Source organism: Myotis brandtii, unplaced genomic scaffold (assembly GCF_000412655.1).
Source record: "Myotis brandtii unplaced genomic scaffold, ASM41265v1 scaffold423, whole genome shotgun sequence".
NCBI classification, from domain to species: Eukaryota; Metazoa; Chordata; class Mammalia; order Chiroptera; family Vespertilionidae; genus Myotis; species Myotis brandtii.
This window is the reverse complement of record NW_005366214.1, coordinates 2,449,437-2,476,157: the sequence shown is the minus strand read 5'-3', so window position 1 is coordinate 2,476,157 and position 26,721 is coordinate 2,449,437. Positions and strand designations below refer to the sequence as shown.

Sequence of the window (26,721 nt, the reverse complement as noted above, 5' to 3'; positions counted from 1 at the left end):
TGCACAAATTTTTGTGCACCGGGCCTCTAGTAACAATATAAAAAGGAAAAAATAGCAATAAAAAACTCAGTTACCTGCAGAAGAATAACAGTAAGACAGAGGACAGACCTCTCCACAGCAATGATAGAAGCCAGAGGGCTTGGGGAGAATATCATTCTAGTCCTGAGAGAAAAACATTCTCAACTTAGAATTCTGTTCAAGTACAGGAAAAATAAGATATTTCCCAAAACGTTTGAAAGGTTTTATCACTGAAAGAACTACTAACTGATGTATTTTGGGAAGAAGGAAATTGAACATGGAAGAAGTGACGTGTAAGGAAGAGTAATGAACAAAAAATGGTAAACATGTAGATAAATATAAGCATATGTAGACTGCATAATAAAAAAACAGCAATAGTACGAAAAATGACCAATATTGGGAGTACAACCACGAAGTGGAAATAAAATTCTAGGCCGAAATAACATGAAGTATGGGAAGAGGAGATGGAAATCAAAGAATTCTAAGGTCCTAATGTTGTTTAAGAGATACTGATTAATTTGAGACATTAAATGAGGTGTACATGTTAAAATTTTAATCCAACTTTCAAACCAAGAGAGGGAATAAATCAGAATAAAAAACTTCAGTTAATACAACAGAAAGCAGAAAAAGATATTTAAAAGCATAGAAAATTCAGAATAGATAGAAAGCACAAACCAACATAATAAAAATCAATAAAATATATGTACTACTCTTTGTAATACTTTAAGCAATAAAAAAATTAAAAAATCAATCAAAATATATCAGTGGTAAAAATAAATGTAAAGGAACTGCTATATAGAAATAGATATAACATTAGATTAATATTTCTCTTCTCAATACTTCCCTGTCTCTTCTCTCCCCAACCTCTCACATACACTGCAGTTTATGTTGGGCCCACTCATCAGCATCCTAATGAGAGAGAAAAAACTCTAACTCTCTATCCCTCTCCCTTCTTCTCTGTATAAAATCAATAAAATATATAAAAAAATATATATCAGTGGTAATAATAAATGTAAAGGAACTGCTATATAAAAATAGATATAACATTAGATTAATATTTCTCTACTACTCAATACTTCCCTGTTTCTTCTCTCCCCAACCTCTCACATACACTGCAGTTTATGTTGGGCCCACTCATTAGCATCCTAATGAGAGAGAAAAAACAAACTAATAACCAACACATTGGACTTGTCTCAGGAATGCAAGGAAAATTTAACATTAAGAAAATCTGCTGGTGTAGTTCACCATATTAAGTGATTTATGAGAAAACATGGTTTTCTCAATAGGTGCAATTGAAGCTTTTGATAAAGTTCAGTGTCCATTATTGAGAAAATAATTATTCTTAGCAGATGAATAATAAAAAGTGTATTAGTGTAGACTCGGCTGTGATACAGTAACAAATATATCCTACAGTCTCAGTGGCTTACACAGCAAAGGTTGATTTTTCTCTCTTTTTTTAAAGATATATTTTATTGATTTTTTACAAAGAGGAAAGGAGAGGGATAGAGAGCTAGAAACATCGATGAGAGAGAAACATCGATCAGCTGCTTCCTGCACACCCCCTACTGGGGATGTGCCCGCAACCAAGGTACATGCCCTTGACCCGAATCAAACATGGGACCCTTCAGTCCGCAGACCACACGCTCCATCCACTGAGCCAAACCGGTTAGGGCAGGTTGATTTCTCTCTTGCATCACTTTCCAAAGTGAGTCAGGTGACTCCTCCAATCTGTGATGAGTGCAGGCTCTGTAATCAGGAGATAGTAGCACATTCACATGTGAGCTCCATCATTGCCATGAAAGGGGAGGAAGCAGCATGGGAGACTTCTTGGTGGGAGTGGTTGAAGATAGCCACGACTGAACATCTCTTCTCATATTCTGCTATTCGGAACTCAGCCACATGGTCCAGTCAGCTCAAATCTGGTGAGAAGCCTATATCTTAATTTGGTATTTGACCTAAATCGCTAACCATTGTCCATCTCTTACTATTTGGAGGTCTAGGAGCAATCAGCCTTTCCAACCACAAAAGGGTCTGAATTCCTGCATGCTCTCTTTTTCCTTTCCCTTCCCCTTGCATACCGGTCAGTTCTTTCCCAGGCTTACCTCTCACCGCCCTGCACCTCCCAATGAAGCCAGTCGCACTGAATACTCACTTTTAACATTCTGTTTTTCAATCTGTCTCCTGGAGCAGCAAGCTCATTAGGCGTATGCTCTTCCTTCGAGTTCTAGCAGATGGTGGTTTTTATCATCATGTAACATGGATTATGGATCTCTGCTGTTCTGGCCTCTGATATTAGTTTCTTCATCACCTGGCACCAACTTCTAGGCTGGTGCCCATTCTTTTTTTTTTTTCTTTTTTATGGTCACATTCCAGTTCAGATTACTGATTACTACATCAGGCTGATTTTGTCAGGAAAATGCTCTAGGCAATTTGGAAGTTATCACAGGGTTTAACCCTGGGGAAGAAATGTCGGCAGGGTTTCTTCAGGAAGTCCAGAAGTTCAGGTATCACAGGAAAGAAGCCTATCTGGTCTGTGAGCTGTGAACACACAAAAGGGGTGATTCTCACAAGGATGTTTGAACACGTGGGCAAACCCTTGCTTTGCAGGCTTCTAATGCTGCACACGTGGCTGCACCTGCGTCTACAGTCACGGCTCCCCTTTCCAGTCTCATGAATGTAGCTTTCATTAGTGTAGTCTAGCTGGGTTCTCATAGGCCAGAGATTTAGGCAAATGTAGTTTTATGGCTTTACACCCCTTTGGTACAGGAAAGAGCTTAGAAAGGTGGAAATGGTATTGCATATCAACAACTAATATAAGGTACAGAAGGGAACTTGCTTATCCTCAATAGTGGGCATTTTAAGAAAATATAGGGTGCCCCCAAACAATGTATACACACTTCAACAGCTGATAGCTCAATTTTGAAAATGAACTGTATTTTAATAAACACTGCCTTTGTAATTATTCATATTGTGTGTGTATATATATTTTGGGGACACCATATATATGTTTGTTAATCCTCACCCAAGGATATTTTTTCCATTGCTTTTCAGAGAGAGTGGAAAGGAGGGAGGGAAGGGGAGAGATAGATAGAGAGCAGTTGGTTGCCTCCTGCACTCACCCTGACCGGGGCTGGGGATTGAACCTGCAACCCAGGTACATGCCCTTGACCAGGAATCAAACCCGGGACCCTTCAGTGTGTGGACTGATGCTCTAACCACTGAGCACCACCAGGGCCAGGGCCTCACTATCATTCTTAAATCCTGAAATCCCTTCAAAGTCAGGACAAAATAAGGCTCCCACCAGCATCTCTTATTCAACATTAGGCTAGAGGCTGAAGGCAATGCAATAAAATAAGAAAAAAAATATGGTTATTTACATAAAAATACAAGAAAATCTACAAATTTAGCCCTAACCAGTTTGGCTCAATGGATAGAGTGTCAGCCTGCGGACTGAAGGGTCCTGGGTTCGATTCTGGTCAAGGGCATGTACCTTGGTTGCGGGCACATCCCCAGTAGGAGGTGTGCAGGAGGCAGTTGATCGATGTTTCTCTCTCATTGATGTTTCTAACTCTCTCTCTCCCTTCCTCTCTGTAAATAATCAATAAAAAATATATTAAAAAAAGAAAATCTACAAATTTAAACTAAGACGTTTCTTATACAAAATCAATTGTTTTCTAATGTTATCAGGAACAATTAAAGAGTAGAGTTTTTAAACATCACTATTTACAGCAGCAACAAAATATTTAAGCTATATATACATTTACATATATATATGATAACTATAAAATATGAGTATGAAAATTATGGAAAAATTATAAAACTTTCTAAAACACACAAAAGGAAACTAAATAGATACCATGTTCATTGGTGAGAATATTTCATATTATGAGAACAACAACTTTTCCCAAATTAATTTATATATCCCATATAATCCCAATCAAAATTCCAACAGTGTTTTTTGGTATGTTTTGCCCTTTAAAAAAAAGAACTTGATAAGCTGATTCTAAAATTCATATGTAAGAGCCAGTTAAATCAAGCAAAAACTTAGAATAACTTGGTTTTTAAAAAGATGATAGAGGGATTCTTTTTAACAGTATCAAGACATATTATGAAATGATGATAATAAATATTACCAGGCTTAGGGAAAGACACTCAAACTTAGAAACTTGATATCTGACAGACATATTACAAACCAGCGGGGAGATAATGGACTGTTTAATGATAATGCTTCCCATATGGAAAAATAATTAGACCCCTACTTCACACCACACACAAAGATCAATTTCAGTGGATTAAAAATTAAATGTGGTAAGTCAGAGAAAAACAAATAGGGTATGATTTCACTTATATGTAGTATCTTTTTTTTTTTTTAAGATAGATACAGAGAACACATTGGTGGTTTCCAGAGGTGGGAGATGTGAGGGATAAAATGGTCAAAAGGTACAAACTCTCAGCTATAAGATAAATAAGTCCTGGGGATGTAATGTACAGCATGGTGACTATAGTTAACTTACTGTATTGTATGTTTGAAAGCTGCTAAGAGAGTAGATCTTAAAAGTTCTCATCACAAGAAAAAGAATTTGTAACTATATGTGGTCATGGATAACTAAACTTACCCATGGGTAATCATCCTATATAATAAAAGGCTAATATGCAAACCAACCAAACGGTGGAATGACTGGTTGCTATGACGCACATTGACCACCAGGGGGCAGACGTTCAATGCAGGAGCTGCCCCTGGTGGTCAGTGTGCTCCCACAAGGGGAGTGCTGCCCAGCCAGAAGCCGGGATCATGACTAGCAAGCACAGCGGCAGTGGCAGGAGGCTCTCCCGCCTCTGGGGCAGCACTAAGGGTGTCCAACTGATGGCTTAGGGCTGCTCCCCATAGGGACTGGGCCTAAGCTATCAGTCAGACATCCCCTGAGGGCTCCCAGGCTATGAGAGGACGCAGGCCGGGCTGAGGGACACCCCTCAGAGTGCACAAATTTCGTGCACCGGGCCTCTAGTCTATATATATAAAAGTCTAAGCGACCAACTGACCGAACGACTGGTTGACTGCTTGTTATGATGTGCACTGACCACCAGGGGGCAGATGATCAATGCAAGAGATGCCCCTTGGTGGTCAGTGCACTCCCACAGCCAACCTCCTGTGGCTGGCCAATATCCTGTGGTCCCTTCCCCTGGCCAGCCAACCTTGCGTGGTCCCTCCCCCCAGCCGGCTGTCCCCACCACCACCCCCCATCGACCCTGATCACCGACCAGGCTGAGGGACCCCACCCGTGCATAAATTCATGCACCAGGCCTCTAGTTTCACTATATATACTAGTACATATGTCAAATTATTATGTTGTACACTGAAACTAACAATGTTATATGTCAATTATATCTAAAAAAGATCAAATGTGAAAAACAAATTCTTAAGACTTATAGAAGAAAATACAGGAGACTATTGAGTTTGGGTAGAATTTCTTAATTTTGTTTAAAAATAATCAACTAAAAATGACAATATTGATAAATTTGATACCATAAAATTTAAAACATTTATGCTGCAAAATGTACTATAAACAGAGCAAAAGGATAAACTACAAGTAGGGAAAAGATACTAGTAGGAAACATAACAATGATTCTGTATCTAAAATTTATAAAAGCCAGTAATTCACTCCTGGGTATATACTAGAAAGGGTCTCAAATATTGGTACAATGCAAAATATAGAAAAATGTTCCCTGAACTATTTTCAATTCTTGGTTATTATAAACAATTAAATATCCATTCATTAAAAGTAGGGATAAGTGCATTGTAGTTTATTAAACACTGTAGTTTATTAAAATAAATGAATCAGATTTATATATCAATATAGATAATTGTTGTGGCCAAAGGTAAACTGAGTGGGGGGGTGAAAGGATTAAGGAAAGACGGATAAGAGCATGAAAGCTGGGTCTCGGTGGGACGCTGCTCCCTGATGAGGAGACAATGCCAGCGCCCACAAGCCGTGTCTTTATTTTATAGCAGATGCCACGAGGCAAAGTAGGGGCGTGATCACGTTGTTTACAGCATTCTCGTGAGTTTCAACCTCACTCAACTATATGCACCTGAACTCTACCACAAGGCACGTGGGGCCATGTGTTTGGACCATAGGTTCAAGCTTACAACCACAGCCGTTGGCTATGATTGTGCTGGGAGGGCCCTGCCCTCCAGCTGGGACTTGCATGTGGCAATGAGAGGACCCTGTCCTTTCATTAGTCTGAGGCTTGAACCTGGCCAAAACACTGTAACTGCGCCCCATAGATAATATAACAAATTTAATATCAAATGAAAAAAATAAGTTTTGGGAAGACATAAGCTAAAATGTTAAATATTTTTTAATGTGCAAAATACTGTTAAATATGTTTTGAATTTCTTTACTTACATTGTGAAAATCCAACATTCATCTACGTAAAGGGTGAAAATCTAAAGACATACATGAAGGTTCTCCAGGTAGCTAGGTTGGTTAGAGTGTCATTCTGATATGCCAAGGTTGTGGGTTCTATCCCAGATCAGGGCACATAAAAAAAGCAACCAACGAATGCATAAATAAGTGGAATAACAAATCAATGTTTCCTTATTTCCCTCCCTTCCTCCCTCCCTCTCTCCACCTCCTCTCTCTCTAAAATCAGTAACTAAAAATTAAAATAAACACATACATGCAAATGATGCAGTCCAAACCCAGGATATTAGTTACCTGTAAGTGAAAAATTGAACAGGATCAAGGAGGGATACTCAAGATTATCTTTAATCGTAATATTTTATTTCATAAAAGTCAAACAAAAAGCAAAAAGATCAATAGTAAATAAGACAAATACTAAATATTACAAGTCTGGGTAGGTACTGAATATGTGTATTATTATCCTCTACTCTTTTACATATGTTTAAAATGTTTGATAGTTGTTAATAAATTCAAATGACAAAATTTCTTTCCCATGCCCAGAATATCATGGTTCCCCTGCCCCCATCCTGAGGCTGTGTTTGTTGTACCAGGTGGTAGACTGTCATGCTGCAAAGGGGTAGCTTTTTGTATGGGCTATAGAAATAGCCACTGTGGTATCACATTGATTCTTGGGGAAAATGACTTCTGAGTTCCAAGAGATGTACTTGGTGCCGTGACACATTGAGGATGTGTGTACAGGAGCCCTCCCTTACTGCGGGGGATATGTTCCACGCTCCCTGGTGGATGCCTGAAACTATGGATAGTATACTGACCCTACGTGTACTATATTTTTCCTATACACACATGCCTATGATAAATTTTAATTTATAAATTAGGCATAGTAAGAGATTAACAAATTAGTAATAAAGTAGAACAATGAGAACAATATACTATAATAAAAGCTATGTGAATGTGCCATTATTAAGTAAAACCAGGGTGACTTGAACATAAGCTCGGAGATATCGCAACAGTGGATCAGATAACCCAGGTGGCTTCTAAGTGACGAACAGTGGGGAGTGTGTACAGCCTGGATACTGGGGACAAAGGGATGACTCACCTCCCCCGTGGAACTGAGAGGAATGGTGGGAGATTTCATCAAGATCCTCAGAATGGCATGCACTTTAAAATGTATGAATCATTTATTTCTGGAAATTTTCACTTAACATTTTCTGACCGTGGCTGACCACGGGTAACTGAAACCATGGGAGATGAGGGGGGACTGTTGTGCTGTTACACTTTTTTTCCCCCACATATGGCACAAGTGCGGGTAAAGCAGTTGGAGAACTGAGTTGGCAGAACAGCATCCAGCACTTCAGGGATCGTGACCCATTCCGTGTTTGGGTCATCGTTTCAAGTTACTAGAGACACAGAGACTTTCTATCTCGTCGTCAGAAGATAAAATATTGCTTGTTGTTGTTTTGTAACAAGTATTATCAATTTCAAAGAATTAAAAAAGAGCTCAGTTAAGTTGTCTATTTACTTCGGTGGACCTTTCTCTATCCGTGTGGACTGGTACTCATCAGAATAAGTCACTGAACCCCAAAAGACCCAAGCCCTGCTCCCCACTCTTCTACACAGCAGGATGCCCTCATCCTCTGGTCAGGTTGTTGAAAAGCAAGCACATCATTCCTGCTGATAAAGGTTCCCCTGTGAGCCAGAATGATCAGCACCATTTCCTTTCTTCGGCCAGGTGTCCGCAGACTGGATTTATGAAATTATTATTTCCCCTTCCTGTCACTTACAATTCAGGGATGGTGGCTTGGTAGGAGGTGGCCTTTCTCGTAAATAGAAAACAGTCTTACGACAGGATAAAGCTTGAAATTGCTCTCTTTGTGAAATAAGCAGGTCCTTGCTTGCAAGGTTAACTCAGTTCCCACTGCCACCCTGGCAGCAGAATTCCCAGTGCAGTTTGGTGGCGGGATTGAACTTTTCCTTCGGGAATCATGTAGCCCCTACAGAGGCAGCAATGCTAATTCACTCCCCCGTTGTTGGTTTGCTGATAGCTTTTCCGTAAAGCAGTTTGAAGAGTGGAGAGCCCGAGTCTGAGAAAGAGAAGTGTTTTCCCACCTGAAGTGTAATTTCACACCTTGTGTTTCTCAGTGGATAAGTGCATAAAACAACACATCAAACCAGGATAGGAAAAAATCAACATAGAAAGAACACCGCAGGTTGTAGTTTGTTTCCCATCCTACAATGCTCTCCTCTACGTAGATTACAGAGACCTGGGTTTACACTTGTAAAAGGTTTGACTGGTTTTAGATGGGAAAGTGAGCAGTAAACACAAATCAGCTTTCAGTCTGTACAGAATGTACAGAACAATAGAATTTGGAAAGCACCTTAGCATTTAGGATTTTTTTTAAAATAGGGCATACATAAGTTAGTGGTAAAAGTCGTAGTTAAGAAAAAAGTCAAGAAATTGATAAGTGATTTTCCTAAAAATATAATTGTTTTAGGAATGATGTTCTTCGTAATGATCCTTTCAATAATTTTAGCAAAAGTAGTAGGCTCTATCAGTGATTTGGATATTTTCTTTCCTTTCTATAAATGACTAAATATATGAGGCTAGTTACCATTTTACAGCATACTAGTGCAAGGATCATCAAATAAGCTGCATTTTGCAAGTTTGGAAAAACTTGAGACCAAAAGAACAAAGAGAAGTTGAGCATCCTGGCTAGTCATGAACATTCATTATAAAATACTTAATACTTATTGAATGTGTGCTACATGTTAGACCCCGGGGCAGGCTTTGGATACAATAATAAACAAGGCAATTCCTCCTTTTACCATTGGGGTACTGAGAGTCTTGCAGACAAGTAAACAAGCAATGAAATCCTGGGTGATAAGTGCTGAGAGAAGCTAAAACAGGATTTTTTTTTTCCAATTACAGTTTACATTCAGTATTATTTTGTATTAGTTTCAGGTGGGTAGCACAGTGGTTAGACAATCATATGCTTTGCAAGGTGTTCCCCACAATATTGCCAGTACCCACCTGGCAGCATGCATGGTTATGACGATGCTATTGACTATGTTTTCTATGCTGTGTTTTACATCTCTTGCCTACTTTGTGACTACCAATCTGTGCTTCTCAGTCCCTTCACCTTTCACCTACTCCTCCAACCCTCCTCCCCTCTGGCAACCATCAGTCTGTTCTCTGTATCTATGTCTGTAAAACTTGATTTTGATGAGACCCTCTGGAGGGTTATCTGAACTAGGCCTGGTGGGGAGGGAGAGTGGTCAGGAAATTTGGATAAAGTAACGTCCAAACCAAACTAGTGAATAGAAGTCATGTGAAGGTGGGTATCACTTGGGATATTGGGACATGTATAACTTGTGTAAAAGTGAAAGGGAAAGAGAGCAGGTGGGTTTGGAGGGATGAAGGTAGTTCAAAGTGGTTGAATTACAATTTGTAAAGGCAACAGTGGTGTGCAATAAGACTAGAAGATAAACAGGGCCCAAGTATTTAGTCTATATAAATAAATTTAATTGTATCCTGAGACGAGTGGGAAGTATTGACAAGTTTGTTTTTGCTTATTAGTGAAAGTGACATGACCAGATAGGCATTTTACAAATATTGCCTTATCCAGTGACTGGTGTTTGGTGAGCAAGTGTGCAGGAATGCAGGTGAGAGATGCTGAGATCTGAGCTTATGCTGTACACTGAGAGTTCAGTGGCATTGGGGATGCAAAAAAGTGGGTGGATGGGGAACTACTCAGGAGGTAGAATCAATAATACTTGGTGATTCACTGGCTGGACCAGGGTGAGGAAGCCAGTCTTGTCAAAAAATGCAGTCCTGATTACTGATTTGGATCATTGAGGGAATGATGTTATGAGAGATGGGGAACAGTGGAACAGCGAGTGTTTGAGTTGGGAACCTGATGAGTGTGAGATGTGTGTGGGATGTCCATGAAGAGAAATGTAGTATTCGTTGGATCCTGAGCTTGGAAGAGACATCTAGGCTAGAGAGACGGATTTAGTAGTTGTCATTGAAGCCAGAGTTGGTAGTTGTCATTGAGTAGATGAGGCGGTCCAAAGAATATGTACACGTGATAAAAGAAGGGACTCTTTAACTCAGGCACAAAACAGTATTTTGACAATGGAAAGGAAAACATGTATAGAGCAAAATCTACACATTTATCTTGTTACATAAATAAAATGGGAATGAAAAAAAGCATGTGCATAAACACGATTGTATCTATGGCTGTGTGTGTATATAGTACACTTCTGCATGTGTAGGGCTCCTTATGAACATCGGCAAGGTGCCCAACAGTGGGCTGCATGAAACATGATGCTTTCCAGGTAATAATCCCTTTCCTTAATCGCTCATGTAAAATATGTTAGTCCCATGGCAAGTACCAGGCCTAAGGATACTGATCAGTATGTGAAAAGGAAAAATTTTCTGCCCATGTAAATATTACAACTAGTCCAGCAAAACTGAAAGCACTGATGTTTTTTTCATTTCCGTTGTGTGTGAACTAGTCCAGCAAAACTGAAAGCACTGATGTTTTTTTTTCATTTACATTGTGTGTTTTTTTTTTCTTAGATACATATGGAAAGCTCTTTCTCCTCAATTCTGTGGGTCAAGAGATGTTCCGCTGCAAGACGTCCATTCGACGTGGTCAGCCCAATCCTGTCTATAAGGAGACCTTTGTTTTCCAGGTGGCCCTCTTTCAGCTCTCTGATGTCACCTTGATGATCTCCATTTATAACAGGCGCACTATGAAGCGTAAAGAGATGATTGGTTGGATTGCTCTGGGTCAAAACAGTAGTGGAGAGGAGGAACAAGACCATTGGGAGGAAATGAAGGAGACCAAAGGCCAGCAGGTCTGCAGATGGCACACCTTGCTCGAATCCTAGGTTTGCCCACAGGTGTCTCTATGCTACACCCCTCTTGGTGAGCCTAGTGGTTGACCTCTAACACCAACTCAGTGTATGCTGGCAGGCTCTTTAAAGACAGGCTTTCAAATAGGGATTGGATTCCACTAACCACTAGAACATTCTGTGTGGGGGGTGGGGGTGCTGTGAGGAGAGGAGATCTTTGGTTTTCTCAAGGTTTGAATTGGATTTAAGTATTGTGATTTTAAAAAAAATTCTACATATACAGTCAACTATGTGGAAAATGTTACCATAGTTGCAAGCAGTGATGACGAGTTAATTTGTGTTAATAGGTTATTGAGGTGGTTCAGGCTGTGGGATGAAGCTTCTCTTGCTCTCTCTTCTGTTTGCTCGAACAGTAACCTCAGATTGCAAGGGAGCTGTTAAATGTTATTGTTTGTAACCACTTACGCGTATAAATCAGAATTGTCTTAATATGGTGCAAAAAACTCCAAAATACAGAAATGAGTCAGACACTCAAAGAAGAATGTAACTGTCACCCATAGTCTCCTATTTCACATTTTTCTCTTTTTCAAACCCGCCCTCACTTATTTACCTAACAAACAAATGTCATAAACGTGCACTTATAAAAGAAATTTGTATTAATTAAATACCTCTTTCTATTGAATATATTGTTATTTCCTATGAGGTTTGGTTAGCTAAATCATTTTGAAGCTAAAAAATAGTTCAAAAACGACTGTTGAAAGACCACTTGTCTCCTTTGAATATATTTTAGACTTGTAACTTCCAAGGTTTTTATGCTCTTTTTCTCACCTAATAAATTCTTGCAGAACGAGAAGAAAACCAAAACTACCTAGTTAAGTCATGGATTTATTGATTTTTCTGAATCTAGTGTTTTCCTTTTACATTATACTTTTTTCTATATGCAATGACATATTCAGACATATATTTTGAATGTACACCTGCATGTGAACCATACTTCTTATGCAGTATTTTCCATCGGTAGAGCATAGTAAATTGTAAACAGTGGGTCTTTAATAGTGTCGATTCGACGGACTCTTAGAAATGAATGTGTTAAAATACCGGTGAGTGGAGAAATATTTCCAGCTTGTGTGGAATGACACTAAATCTTTCTTGCAGCATTTGATGTGCCTATAATTGTCATATTTCATGGCATTTGCAGCAACATGTGATAGTCACTGCCTGCCTCTGGGCACGTGCCATTTGGAACAGTGACGTTGTGTGGTTATGAGCATGAAATTTTACTTCCAGCTGACTTTTACATAGCTGTGCAGTGCATGTTTATTTCATTTTTTTCTTAGATCTGAGCCCTTAATTTCAATTACTTTAAATCGGCTGTCACAGACAAAGGGAAGGAATGTGTGCACATGTCACACTGCGCCCGTGTGCAGCTCTTCCGAGCAATTGCCCAGGCACTTATTTTTAGCTTTTGTGTTTCGCTGTTGACTTCTTGCTGTCTGTGGGAAGAGCGATAGCTAGTGATGGATGTATACAGTTAAAAACACATAACTCCTCCTCAGCTCTACATTTGGACAGATTGTAAACGTAGGCTGTAACACTGGAAGAACATATTTATTCCTTACAGCCTGTGATGGTTATCCCGACAAGACCAGCCTAGGGCAGAGGATAACCCTACCGTGCTTTTCCGTTCCAACGTTGGAAAGAAGTGCTTTCATATAGAATAATCAGAATAAGCAAAATAAATTAATATCTTCATTTCTTTTCAGGTCACGGGAGTTTCACATGTCATGCCTTTCAGTTACTAAGTAATAAAACCGTGCCCTTCTGGGTTTTTACCCCCTGTCTTCCTTGGGAAGACCTCAAAGTGCTTTTCCAACGTTATATCCATTAACTGCTGAGTGGTCTTTGCAGTGTGGCTGTGTCATCGAGCAGAACTGAGTGCAATTGATTAAGTAGCGGCACGAAGAATTGGCTTTTCACATCCCTTACTCTCTTTATGTGCTTGTGTTTAAAGGGAAGTAGAGCAGCCTTGTTATGCCTGCCTTTATGCAGTCACATAAAAGCAGCATTCACTTTATAATTTACATTTGAAAAAATCTGCATATATTGGACAGACAGTCCTGGATCCCCTTCCCTCCTCCCCTCATATCTTCCTGCCCTATGTTTCGCTGCACCCGTCTGCTCACGGTGACCAAGAATCACCTCCACTTCCTTGTCTGCTGCCTGGACCCACCCCTTTGTAAGGGTTTCTGCTGGTGTAGTGAAGGTATCTGTGTGTGTGATCTGCTTCCCAGTGGTCTGCCAAGGACATACAGTTGCAGGAATGTGCAGCATCTGAAGGGAAGAGATGCCTGAAAAGCACTTTTAGTGTTTATAATTTTACAATGTTGGTGCTACTCACCGTGTGGGATGTATGCACGCCTTTAATATGCAGCAGCATCCACCCTAACACTGATGCACACATATAAAATGCTAATGACAAGACACATGAAAATCTGAGGCTGGATTTTTTTTTTACATTGATTTGAAATTCTGGTTTACTAAGATCTTTCGATTTTGTGCACTTAAACTCCCTGGTTTTCTTGGCAGTCTAGACATGATGTATTTCACATGGTTTTCACTCGAGCTTTCACATCTACATTTGCTTTTCAAAGGAGTTAGGAGAGATAATTAGTTGGTTCTGAAGTGAAAAAGCTGCTCTTACATATCTAGCTGATAACTAATATCTCACAGGGACATTGCAATTGAGGAAGCACCAGTATTTGTTGCATGAGTTGTTCTCGCCATGATTTTTCCTGAAGAGGTGCTTTGTAAATAAGATTGTTGAGAGAGATGCATGCACCGGGTTTATGGAAATTGGCCCTCTAGTGTGCCTTCTTGCGGGGCAGAGTTCACACTGAATTGTGAAGTGCTGGTTTTACCCATCACGGTGGCTGCTCTTGCGCTCCCTGCTACCCTCTGACTACTGTTGGGTTTGTAAATGGGCCATTCACCAGGCAGCTGAGCACCTGCTCTCTCACTACTGACCCCCTCACTGAGTCCCAGTGTGATGCTCAGTTGTTTGGGACCGACTTTGCTGATGTTGCATAACTGTGAGGGAGGCCTTGCCTCCCTAACAGAAGTACTTGTAATGCCGTTAGATGTATTACACTCAGCATTCTCCCTGTACAAAGTTTGAGAAAGAATCCTCACCACGGTTTCAAGGGGAAAAGAGAGTATGGTACCGCGCTGTCACTCATTCACTCTGCTCCTCCTTCAAAGACAATAATTGACCTCAAGCGTTGAGTTCCTCTGTAGTGCTAGGTGCTTCAGGCAGCTTGCGCAATATTTTACAACTTGTTGATGCCTCTTGGGCAGTAACTGTGCTGTACATCCTGGCTGCACTAGACCGTCTTATCTGAGAATCAAAACTCTTTTCTTTTCAAGTGAAGCATTATTTAAGCTGAAATTACTATCAGGTTACGTGAAAGAGCTTCTCTGATAGCCAGTGAATTGATTAAATTATGGTTCATTGTGGACTTTGACTTGTGGATTTCCCCTAAGCCTGGCTATCCTTTTGCAACAGAGGACTTACTACATTAAGATCAGATAACTGAGGAGGAAATGATTACTTGTAGATGACCTAACACCAAATGAAGGCATATTATTTAATAATAAGGAAATGACAACAAAGCTCATGGGGCATCATTTCCACTTAACTTTGAGGAAACTGTGACTAAAGAACATACGTTCCACTCTGTTTGATTCACAACAAAAGTAACTGATAGATAATCCTGAAGTGGCAAAAGTATTTTGCCCTGAAAAAGTCATTATTTTATTCCAAAGAAAAAAAGCTATGCAAGCCATAAAAAACCAAACAATCCTATATCATATGTATGGAAGAATGAAAGAATTAATAAGTTGGAGAACTTCAGTGTCTACCAGCATAGAGTCAAGAAGAGTAAACTAAGAATCCATAAGACATTTCAGGCTAACTAGCTATCATTTTTTTCACATCTTGCAGAATTCTACAAAACAAAGTTGAGGGAAATGAGGCTGGTCTAACACAACCCAGAGGAGTTGGCACAGGCTGTGGTCTTAGCCTGGGTTTGGGTGGAGCTCTGCTAACTGTGTAGCCTTCTGAAAATTACTTATCCAGCCTGTGTCCCTCTTTCTTCCACTGGAAAATGGAAATAATATCTACCTCATAAAGTTTTGAAAAAGACATTAAAGAATTAACCACACAGTCTGGCATATAGTAAGCATTCCATATTCCCCCTCGCAATCATGCTTTAAAAAGAAAAAAAAATAATTTAAGATTTGTTTCTATTTCTAGTGAAAGTAATGGTAACATTAGAGGAAAACTAAAAATGTCCAGATACTTTTAAAAGGCTAGGCTCATGGAGCTAGTCTGAATTTGTAAAGAAAGGAAGTCCTACTGGGGCAACCTTAGAAGTGATAGCCTGTGTATGGAGGATTTGAGCCTTAATAAATCCCCTATGAGGTATAATAACAAAATCTTTGTTTTTTTGCCCCTCCTCCCCCATCTCAAGGAGATGCAAAATTTTAGTGCTTGTATGCACATCTTAATAAATCACACATAAGGCCTCTCCTTGTCCCCAGCTCTTCTCTATTACTTGTACCTGGACAGAGCATCTTGTCACCATCAAAAGAATTGGCGAAGAGGGCAATTTGCAGACATGTTTCAACTTTGATCTGAAAAACTAAAATAAGTGGTGTGGCACTATACTGACACTCTTCTCAAAACAGGTAACACTCACTTTTTTTTTTTTGGCCAATATTATACATCCATACTATTTCCTTATAGGCAAAAATTTTAAATGATATAATAATGCAGCTATCAAAACTCACTGAACTGGCTAGACTGGAAAATTCTATTCAGGACCAATTATTTATCACTGTTTCCCTTAAGAGATTTAATGAAATGAATTTTATTAGAGTTGACACTAACTTCTTTTTGAAACGTTTTAAGAGTTACTTACTGATAGAACAGAAAGTATGTTCAGTTGTGATCAAGTGTTCAAACTTTGAGTAAAGAGGCGAGTTTCCTGAGGATTTAGAAAAAGCTTTGTGGACCTTTGATCTAAATAAGTGGTCAATAATGAATCTCCTCAAATTTAGCATAACCAGGCGCCATGAGCCTGTCATGGTCTACTTGTGGGATGGGGACGTGTAAGGCTATATTCCCAATATTGCCAAATTGCCAACATGCTGGTTCAAGTTCTGGGCTTCCCAATTCAGGTGAAATATGAAGAAGGGGTTTTAGTTGGGAATAACTCAGCATGTAGGGAAGTTAAAGGGGTTGGTGGGGAGTTGAGAAGACTTTAGAGTGATTTCTAGTAACAGCTATCCAGGACATGAATTCTTGCCACGAGGACAATGCACTCCTTCTTTTCTTGACCAACTGGGCAGAGTCAGAGATTCCCCCTGAATCAAGGTGGAGAGAGTTCAACTAAGATATAAGGAGAATTATATGAAGGTTGTTTTGAATTAACTAAAAATGTATTAATTGGATTTTCTTGTGTCTAGCACCATGCACTTTGGGATAGCTCAGAACTTAACATCTTTTTTTTGGGCTGTGACAACACATGGAAGCATTAGTCATCATAATAACACTAGCAGTGCTTGCCAACATATAATTGTTCAATTAGTCTACTCATGTGCCATAAAAAGTAGACTTCCCTGTTATGGGTTATTAGAAAGAGATAAAATATATTGACTGTATTTATTGGAGAAAACATCTAGGAATCCCGAGACTTGAAGTAATCCTTGGTCATGTTGGAAGGGGAATCACCAAGGAGATCACAAACTCATCATCTTTGGAAGTTTTTAAAAATAGAAACATCTGCATGAGTTGTGGGTTCTGTCTACAGGAGAACGGAGGGCCTTCATAAAGTTCCTTCTAAGTCTAACATTTTATATGTAACCTCCAAACAGAATCAACAATAACAACACTGGGCCCGTCCTCTGCCCCTTTGGACTTGTTTCCACATTGATTTTTCTCTGTATCATACAAGATTTTCTCTGGAGAGTTGCTGTCCGGGCTTTGGTTAGGTGCCTGGGGATGTCCGCAGGCTTTGAGTGAGTTCCCTCTCTCATAGGGCTTTGACTGTTTGTCTTTCCCTTGAGTCACAAAGCAATCTCCTAGATGCACAGACAAGGATCAGCTATATTTGTGGCCACTGTGGAACCTGTGAAACAGCCGAGGCTTCACAGAACAGTCACAGAGGCAGTCACGGAGGCCTGCGGACCTCCTAGAATGAAACCACCAGCAGAATGTTGCTCCCTGCTCTCTGTTGCTCACTTATGCTGTTTATTTCATGTCAATGTTACCAATTCCATTTAAAAAATATTGTTTAAAATTTATTTCAGAGAGGAAGGGAGAGGAAAGAGAGAGGAACATCAATGATGAGAGAGAATCATTGATCGGCTGCCTCCTACATGCCCCCGACTGGGGATTGAGCCCGCAACCCGGGCATGTGCCTTGACCTCCTAGTTTATAGGTTGATCTCAACCACTGAGCCATGCCAGCTAGGCAACCTATTCCATTTTGAGGATGTGAAGTGGCTGCCTTCCTATCAGTATCACCATATTTATGCATTATTTTTGTTTACTTCATTTTCCCCTTAAAGTATCTACTTGCTATTGTTTATTATTTTAGTTTATGTGAAACAGAATCAAAGAATATTTATTAAGTATTATTATACCCCAGACTCTGGGCTAGGGGCTGGAGAATAGCAGATGTGTAAAATAGTTTGAGTTCAGCAATCATTTTTGTTTCTAAATATTCCTTTTTTCAAAAAGCACACACAGCTAGATCCTGATAAGTCCTCTAGGTAAACAATAAGATCTTTTATTATCCTTTACTTTTTGGCTTAACATACTTCTGTAATGGTTTCTCCCCCCCGCCCCCTGTTAAATGTATTTCTGCTTCTAGTTAAGAAATACACTTTTGTGTCAGTCTATGGTTCCCTTCAAAATAAAGAGATGTGCTTTGCATCTGAAGGAAGCAATGTAGCATCCCATTCCAGTAATGAAATGAGTTATGGCACGAAATAGAAGTTAGGTGTTTAGTATTTTTTATGTTTATAATTGTATATTAAATCACCTTTTCAAGGAAGTGAGTTAGACCCTGGAATGCTAGGTGTATACAAACAAATATGACACCGTTTTTGCAAGCTCTGTGTTTTGATAGTTGAAAGGCATTGCTACCTTTTACTCTTTGAGTGAACTGGAGACAGTAGCTACCAGATAAAGGGGTGATGGTGTGAACAAAGAACCCTGCTTACTTCTCTGTGTCCTCTGATTAAATTGCCTTAGATATTATGCACTAAACATATTTAGGGCATCCCGATGACATGGGTAAAAGTCAACATTGGAATTGTCCCTACCTTGGCAGGTTGACCAATAATTGTTTTTTGGTCTCAAACCATTTAAACCTGCCTGAATCTAACTCTTAATGGTTTCAGTTTTATAGCAGGAGACAAAAATAGAAGTTTTGCCAATGGATTTATTGCTTGTAATTTTTGATATCATAAAAACTTACCTCAAATATCTACTGAACATGGCTCAGTCCATGTGAGTTAAATCAGAATCTTTAATGTCCTAAAAATTCTTACTGAAGACAATTTTTTAGTGTTGTTCAGTGGACAACCCATAATAAAAAATTCACATCTCTTATTTGATGAAGACCTGATGTTTGGCAAAATATATCAGAAGGCTGCCAATTCGAACGGATTGATGAGGAACATGTACACTAAAATAATATTTTCATGTATGCTATCCTGTATAAATATATTCCCATTCTCTGTCCAGATGTCTCTTTTAAGAGTTTCTTTGTCAAGTTCCTTGTAATTGGCACCTTGAGCAAAACTTACTAATTTTGCCACCTTTTCCTGTGACCCATAATAATCTTTGTTAATTCACAACTACACCAAATTATAATGCAGTCTTTTGTTCTGCCACCATACAAATGCAGCTACAAATTAAACTTTACTATGAAATACAAAGACTTTTTCAGAATTTTAAAATTTGATTTTATGGCAGATTTTAAGTTTATGAATAAGTTAGTATTGCACACTTTCTTGTGACTGAGGAATTTGTGTAATAACATTCATTGGAATAAGATTTGACCTATATTTTCAGGAAAAAGCATGATGGTAATTTTGCGATCTCTTTACTTTTTAAATTTTTAATAACTTTAATTCTTTGAGCAATTTCATGTTCACAGCAAAACTGAGTGGAAAGTGCAGAGAGTTTCTATAGAGCTCCTACATCCACACCTGCACAACTTCCGCCTCTACCAACATCCCACACCAGGATCGGTGTGTTTGTTACTATCTCTGAACCTACACTGACACATTATTACCACCTAGTTTAGCTTTGGTTTCATTCTTGGTGTTTCACTACCCTAAAAATCCTGTGTGCTTTGTCTTTCCATCCCTCTCCCAACCCTTGGCGACCACCAATCTGATCTTCTTACTGTTTTCATGGCTTTGCCTTTTCCAGAAGGAATCACACAGTATATAGTCTTTTCAGATTGGCTTCTTTCGCTTACTGATATGCCTTTAAGCTTCCTCCATGTCTTTTCATGGCTTGATAGCTCATTTCTTTTTAGTGCTGAATAATATCTCATTGTCTGGTTGTATCCGTTTGTTTATTTACCTTTGTTTGCAGTTCTAATTGCTATGGTACATTTTGTTCCCGTGCATGCTCTCAAGAAAAATAGCTGGATTGATTCATGTGATTCATCAAATAAAATGGAGCAACTTCCGATCTGGAATCTATTTCACCTGATATTGGGCTTGCTTTACATGTGAGGAGATTAATGAAATCACAATTTCATGATTTATGTTAACCTATCTAAGCCTTTTCCCCTCCAAATGGAATCTAAACGGAGAACATTCTGTAGGCTCTGAGATGGGATTCCCAAGTTTAGTGACTCTGTTGTGTTTTCTGTTGCTGAGCAGTGATTCAAGTGTATGTTGATAAAAAGTGCTAATTGTGTTATTACTTCTTCATGATAGAAAAGCACCTTCTGTTACTGGTTTATATGACTTCCCACTCTTGACCAGAGAAAGGAAGCTTTGTGGTTGTGCCCTGTCATCGTCAATTGTACAAATTTGAAAGTGGTATGTAAGCATCTGGCTCATAGAGCAGCTCTGAATTCCGAGTGGAGGATGACCCATGATAATACAGAGCTGAATGAGCAAGTGGATGGATGTTGCAGTGATCACACTGATAATCACACCGGGTGAATGGGGAGGCCTGACGGGCAATCAATATCTGATGAACATTTTGACATTATTTACATGGGTACCGACTGTCCTTGGCTTTGTAGCTGCAACAACTTGTGGAACCCGGCGTTACTGCAGATGAGGGTGCAGTTGTGGATAGAATATTCTATTAGATTAGAATTAATGAGGACTGTGTTCCAGTACCAAATCTTTCCCTAATGAGCTCTAAAATGAAAGTCACGGGTTCTTCAAGCATTCATTTGGGTATCTGTCAGGTAGAAATAGTGATACTTATTTCATTTATTTTCTCCAGATTGTTGCAAGAATAAGATTCATTCATTCCTTCATTAACATACTAAAACACTCTGCATCCCCACCATGTCACATGACAAGGTCATAGATGGAAACATACTTTGCAGAATTAAGAGTTTTCGAAGACTGTAAGACATGTTATCATTTTTATTTTAAGGTCAAATCATTTCTTTATGTTGCTATCTCAAAGTAATTGACACTTTTAGATCTCTGCCCATCATGGAGCTATATTCACAGAATGTTAGTAATTTGACTAAAAGTTACATTGGCATGGTCTTTAGCCATTCCACCTCTGACAATAGGTGCTAATTCTTTTGTTCAGACACCCAGACCACAGATGAAAACCCATCTTTTCAGCAGGCTTGCCAATCTTTTTGAGACTTTTCTTTTTTCTCTTTTTAGAACAATTTAATGTTGAGTACAGGGAAGTATTCAATTAAGTAGCTTTTTTTTCATAAAGTGGGATTTAGATACAGTATTTGGAAAGATGCCTCCCCCACCAAAAAAGGTCCTCCAATCAATGTATTATTTTTCTTTTAAAAAATCAGGCTTCTCCATATCTCCCTGCTCCAGGTGACTTTCCTCACCCACATCATCCTTTCGTCCTAAATACCATTTATTTTCTCACAGAAAGAAAGTAAAAATATACTTCCAAGGTACATCCAAGATTTCATAACAATATTTTGTGTTCATAGTACAAGATAAATCTGACTTTCTCGATTTCTTTTTTTTTTCTTTTTTGGGTCTTCATATGGCATCCGAAACAGTTGTTCACATTCACACATTTATGTTTCCCCATATGCATACTGTGTGCAACTCTGTTGTTTTAAAATATTTTATTGGTTTTCCGTTATAGCTCAACTTTTGATGGGTGTCCTTGAAGAGCTTGCATTAAAAATGTAAATGTGAATGATTCATTCATTTTGAACATATGTATTTTCGGGAGATTTCACCCCACATGGAGCAAGCACACTGCTCTTAGCAGGGAGTGTGCTTTGTATTTCTGTTCTACTCACAGCTGGATGCTGAATATTTCTTAATGTGAGCCTGTGCCTTTTCTATTCCATGTTTATTTGAATGAGTAATTTCTATGTCCCAGACTGTCCTGGGTTGATGGTGGCTGTGAATGGTGGTCAATAGTTTTATGGATTTCACCTATGAGGACAGTTTAGCATAACATGATTTAGTAAAAAATCTGCTTTTCCTTTAGGTGACTAAGTCACTGGATGGCGTTCCTGGTCAAATTCGTTGTTAAGGCCAGACTTAGTTGTAAGGTAGGAGCTGCACCAAACTTCTCCCTTTGTTTCATGGGCATTTTCAGACCTGGCTGCGGTCATAGTTAGTTCCTCTTAAAAGGTTTCCAGCAGAGAACCCTTTTAGGTTTCCACCCCTTGATGGTCCAGAGGTTCAAGAAAGAAACAGAAAACATTTTCTCCTCCAAAGGGTTGAACTTGAATTTTAGAAAGTTCTGAAACATTCCATGCAGGTGTCCTTATGCTTCTCACAGGATGACTTATTGACTAATGGTGTCTCTTGCTTCAGAAGCATGAATGCATCTGTAGCTCTTACCTGAACAAACAGCGATAGAATGTAATGACTCACTCCATTTCTAAAATTACTTTTACTGGTGAATAATTATTATATAGGGAAAGGTTTGGAAAAAATTTTAACTGTTAAACTTAAAAACTGGAGTACCTTTCAGCTTTTTGTAATGTTCAAGGTTTCGTAACAGTCGTTTTAGTGTATTACTGTTGCACTGTTCGGTCTTGCATTTTAATTGGGCAAGTCAGTGAAATATTTCATGGTGATACTGTTGTTTTAGATCGCCCTTGGAAATATGTTAGAAAATAGAAAATTGTTTACCTGTGATAAAGAATAAATTCATAATTAGAAGAATTACACATTCTTTTTTATACAAATAATGCTTAAGGCAGATGTTCAGTCTCACAATGATTTTGGAAGCATATTTTATGCAGCTCCCAAACTATTTCTGTATTAGATATTTACATGCATGAGGATAAATTCTAATTGCTTTTTGTTTAAAACAGAAACACGGAAGAAGCATTAGTCCCAGTTTGTACAAAATGTCTGCTGCAACTGAACTCACGATTGTTCAAAACTGAAAATCATTCCAATTTTGTAAAACTGCTGCTACTGGTTTTGTCAATAAAGTTTAAGCAGATGGCTTATATGTATATGTGTGACATTTTTTATGTTAAAAAAGCTACAGTTTTGCAGTATCAACATGCACATTTTATGAGCCCGAATGATATTGCTTATTTTAGTATATACAAAAACCATACCAACGGCAGATGTGTATATTAGAACTACAAGCATTACATTTATGATCCATATATCTTATTTTGGTTTTAGGGTGCTGTAGGCTTTTATGTTGAACATGTACATACATCAATGTATGTCAACTCAAATGCTCAAGTGTTGAATTTAAATTAAGAATATTGGATAAGTGAAGAGCTATATAAATGCAAAGACCACCAAAAATAACTAAGTTGCATCTGACGACGAGTCTGAGAAAGTAAAACAGGTATTCCTGTAAAAAAGTGTAGGTAATTGCTCATCAGAGAGGCTCTTTTTTGGAGCCTCTATGTGTACCCAGTTCCAATAAGTTTATGAGGCTTTGTTGCAGCAAAGAAGGAGTAGTGGGGCAGGGCTATTATGATCAGACACCTTCACAGCAGTGAAAGCATGGCTGATGTCCTCAAAGCAAAACACACAAAAGAGAATAGAAAACATTCTATAGATGTTTCAGGGAAAATCTCTTTCCCCTTTTGGCACACTGTATTAGCAGAGGTAATTAATGCTACCTGTTCTAATAAGCCACCCTAAGTATCAGAGAGGTACCATGCAGCTTCCTTTCTTAGCAGCATCTGAGGGATTGAGGACCATCTCAGATCCTTTAAGGAAAGTTTTTGCCCTGCAAGTGGAGGAGGAAAAAGGGATCTTAGAATCAAATGCATATTTAAGGCTTAGAGGTAGTCATCTTGACTGCTGTCCAAACTCCATTGGTCAGAACTAGTCACATGGTATTACCTATATTGAAGGAGGCTGGGAATTGTAGTTTGTATGTACAGGAAAAGGAATCTGTTTGGTGAGATTCTTCTACCATAGTATCTAGCACATGTACATTTTTGCTGGGAATTGTAGTTTGTATGTACAGGAAAAGGAATCCGGTTCTTCTACCATAGTATCTAGCACATGTACATTTTCCTTTAAAAAAGAATATTTCAAGTGCTGTGGTAGTGGCAATTATTTAAAGAAAGCTTGCTGACTGCAGGCTCACTGTTGCTCAAGTTCTTTCTAACCCATGGGGGCACTGGAACATTAAGGGCCGATTAAGGATTCTACTTGTTCATCCTAGTCATCTCGCAGCATTTCAACTCTGTTGGTGGAGTGGGTGCTGTTGCAAATAAAGACCATTTGGCTTCACATTTCTGGGCTGATAACCTGAGCAAGGTTGACCATTTCTACATGTGTATGTGCACTAGTAAATACATACATACTAATATGTGACATGTTAAAAACACCAAAGCAAATCCTAAAAAAAAATGTCTGAACAAGCAAAAGCAGAATATTGCCGAGGGAACAGGTTTTTCAGTGTGTGAACATGGAGTAAATCATCTGCAGAACCTAAATCTTGACAAATGATTGCTACCTTCTGACATTCTTTCAACATTCCTTACCTGTTTAAATAATGGACACAGCCATCTATGACTCTGGTTTTTGAAGTCTTTTGTAGTAATTAAAAAAAATTTAACCATCCTGAGTAACATTTTATTGATGAATCAAGTGACATTTTCTGTCTTGTAAACTTTCGTCTCTCTTTACAGTTTCCCTAGGGTTTCTCCAGGGATATTCAGAGACACGACTCAAGAGGAAGATTGGCTGACAACTCGGAGCTCTGATGAATTTTAATGTTCTTTCTACTACATAATAAAACATCTCATTCTTTTCAGCAAACAGATAGGGCGCAGGAGACAGGATTAGCATCACATCTGTGGTTGTCTTGAGGAGGGCAGAATAGAATTTAGATGAAGTCTAAGGTGGATTGTATGGTAGTTTAATATTTAATTTTAAAATCTGAAATTGTTTAGTGAGAGATTTGCTCTAATCACTTGCCCGGAGAATTGAAGAATTTAAAAATTAAATCTGTAAACATAAACAGTCCAGTAAAGATTAAACTCTTATACTGGTGTTCTATTTCTGGTTTTGCACCAAGCGACTTTGTGATCTTGAGATTACCTTGACCTTTCCTTCAAGTCTTCCAACATCTGTTATTTTTCTTGAGGTAGACCCAGATGAAGAGGGGATTTGACAATTATTTGGTGTGTTATATTAACAACAGAAAAGAATATATCCTGATTTATTCTGCTAAAGTAAGTAGAAGTGCTGCCCATAATGGTCAAGTTCATGAGCCATTCCCCAAATAGATGTGTGTTTTTTTTCCTCCATAAAGATACAGCATGTGATGATGGAGGCTGCTTTGCACCTGAGGGAGAAAAGCATTTTAAGAAAAGATGAAGCATTTCAGCTCAGAGGACTCACACCTACTTTGGAGGACAAAGAAGAAAATTAGGAAAATATGTAAAGAACTTTTAGGTTGTTTCCTAATATAATTAAAATCCAACATAATATAAAAAAAGCAACTTTTATAAGATGCTCTGAGAACGTAAACACATTGCTGTGTCTACACAGTATCTCATTAAGGGCAGAAAACAATTTTCTGTATAATAGGCTTTCCCCCTTCTACTTGGTTAACTAAAAGGGCAGCAAGTAGCTGCTGCCCTCGTGGCTTGTATAAGTTCACTGATAGCTACAGCTCAGGTGGACACAGGGACGTGGGCCAGGCAGAATGGCTCCATGCATTCAGATGTGCTCTTGATTACCTTTGATGGACCAGGCACTGTGAGCTAGATGCTAGGGACAGAGTGGAACTACCTTAATAGTCACCAGTGAGGTGCCTATTGTGAAATGGGATCAGTAGGATGATTTGGGAATTTAATTAGGAGACTAATCTCATCAGTGGGAGGCTGCAAGGGAAAGAAAGCCACTCTGAGGAAGTGGTATTCAAGCAGAGACTTGAAGGCTGAGTAGGAGTAAGCTAGGTAAAAGGGAGGCCTCTTAAGGAAGAAGAAACAGCATGCACAAAATACCTGAGACAAATGAGAACCCCCGCATTCAAAGAAACTGAAAAAAAGTCCAGAGTGACTAGACCTTGAAGAGCAAGGGGGAAAGAATTAGGGCTAACAAGCTGTTGACTCTGAGATTTGTTGTAAGTGTTAAGCTGGTCCTGGGTGCCTGAGGGAGTAGGGCCCCTAGGAGGAACAGGGTCACTGTAGCATCTTCCATTTTGCAGAATGTCTGCCATTGCAGGAGTCAACCTGAGACTGCACAGAAGCGCTACTCGGACTCCAAAGATAGCAGCTTTTCATTTTAATTCATCCCCAGTGGTGCCCTCTTCCTTCCAGGCCCTGGCCGGACCTTATAGGGAACCAGGGAAATGGTGTATCTTCTTCAATGAGATTCCCCCCGAGGACAGCTTTGGTCAACATTTTCCTGCTAGGTTTGTCATTTTCCTATCTTTAATTTGGCTCACTGGCTACCTAACTTTACCCACTCTGATGTTCTCATTCTCCTCTCCACCCACGAATATCAACCCCATTGAACAACAACAAAAAGCAGTGGTAAAAAATAAAAATAACACTTGAATGAGATATCAGAGACGATATAATCTTTTAAGTGAATTTATACTAAAGTGTAAATGACTGAAACACGCATAACTTCTCCAGTCTTCTTTGTGAAAAGTACCTTTTGTTTTGTGTATTTTTATTTTAAAGAAGTTTGCATATAAGCCTGAG

The 26,721-nt window shown here is 38.9% G+C and overlaps 1 protein-coding gene across 1 annotated transcript in view; it reads left to right on the top strand.

The window, feature by feature from the left end:
- Positions 1-16,539, top strand: part of SYT16 (synaptotagmin XVI) — a 138,218-nt gene extending 121,679 nt beyond the window's left edge. The window contains exon 7 of the mRNA XM_005874041.2: positions 11,023-16,539. Within this exon, the coding sequence (XP_005874103.1) occupies positions 11,023-11,336 (314 nt within the window). The 3' untranslated portion in view covers positions 11,337-16,539. The remainder of the gene's footprint in view (positions 1-11,022) is intronic.
- The last annotated feature ends 10,182 nt before the right edge of the window (positions 16,540-26,721 follow it).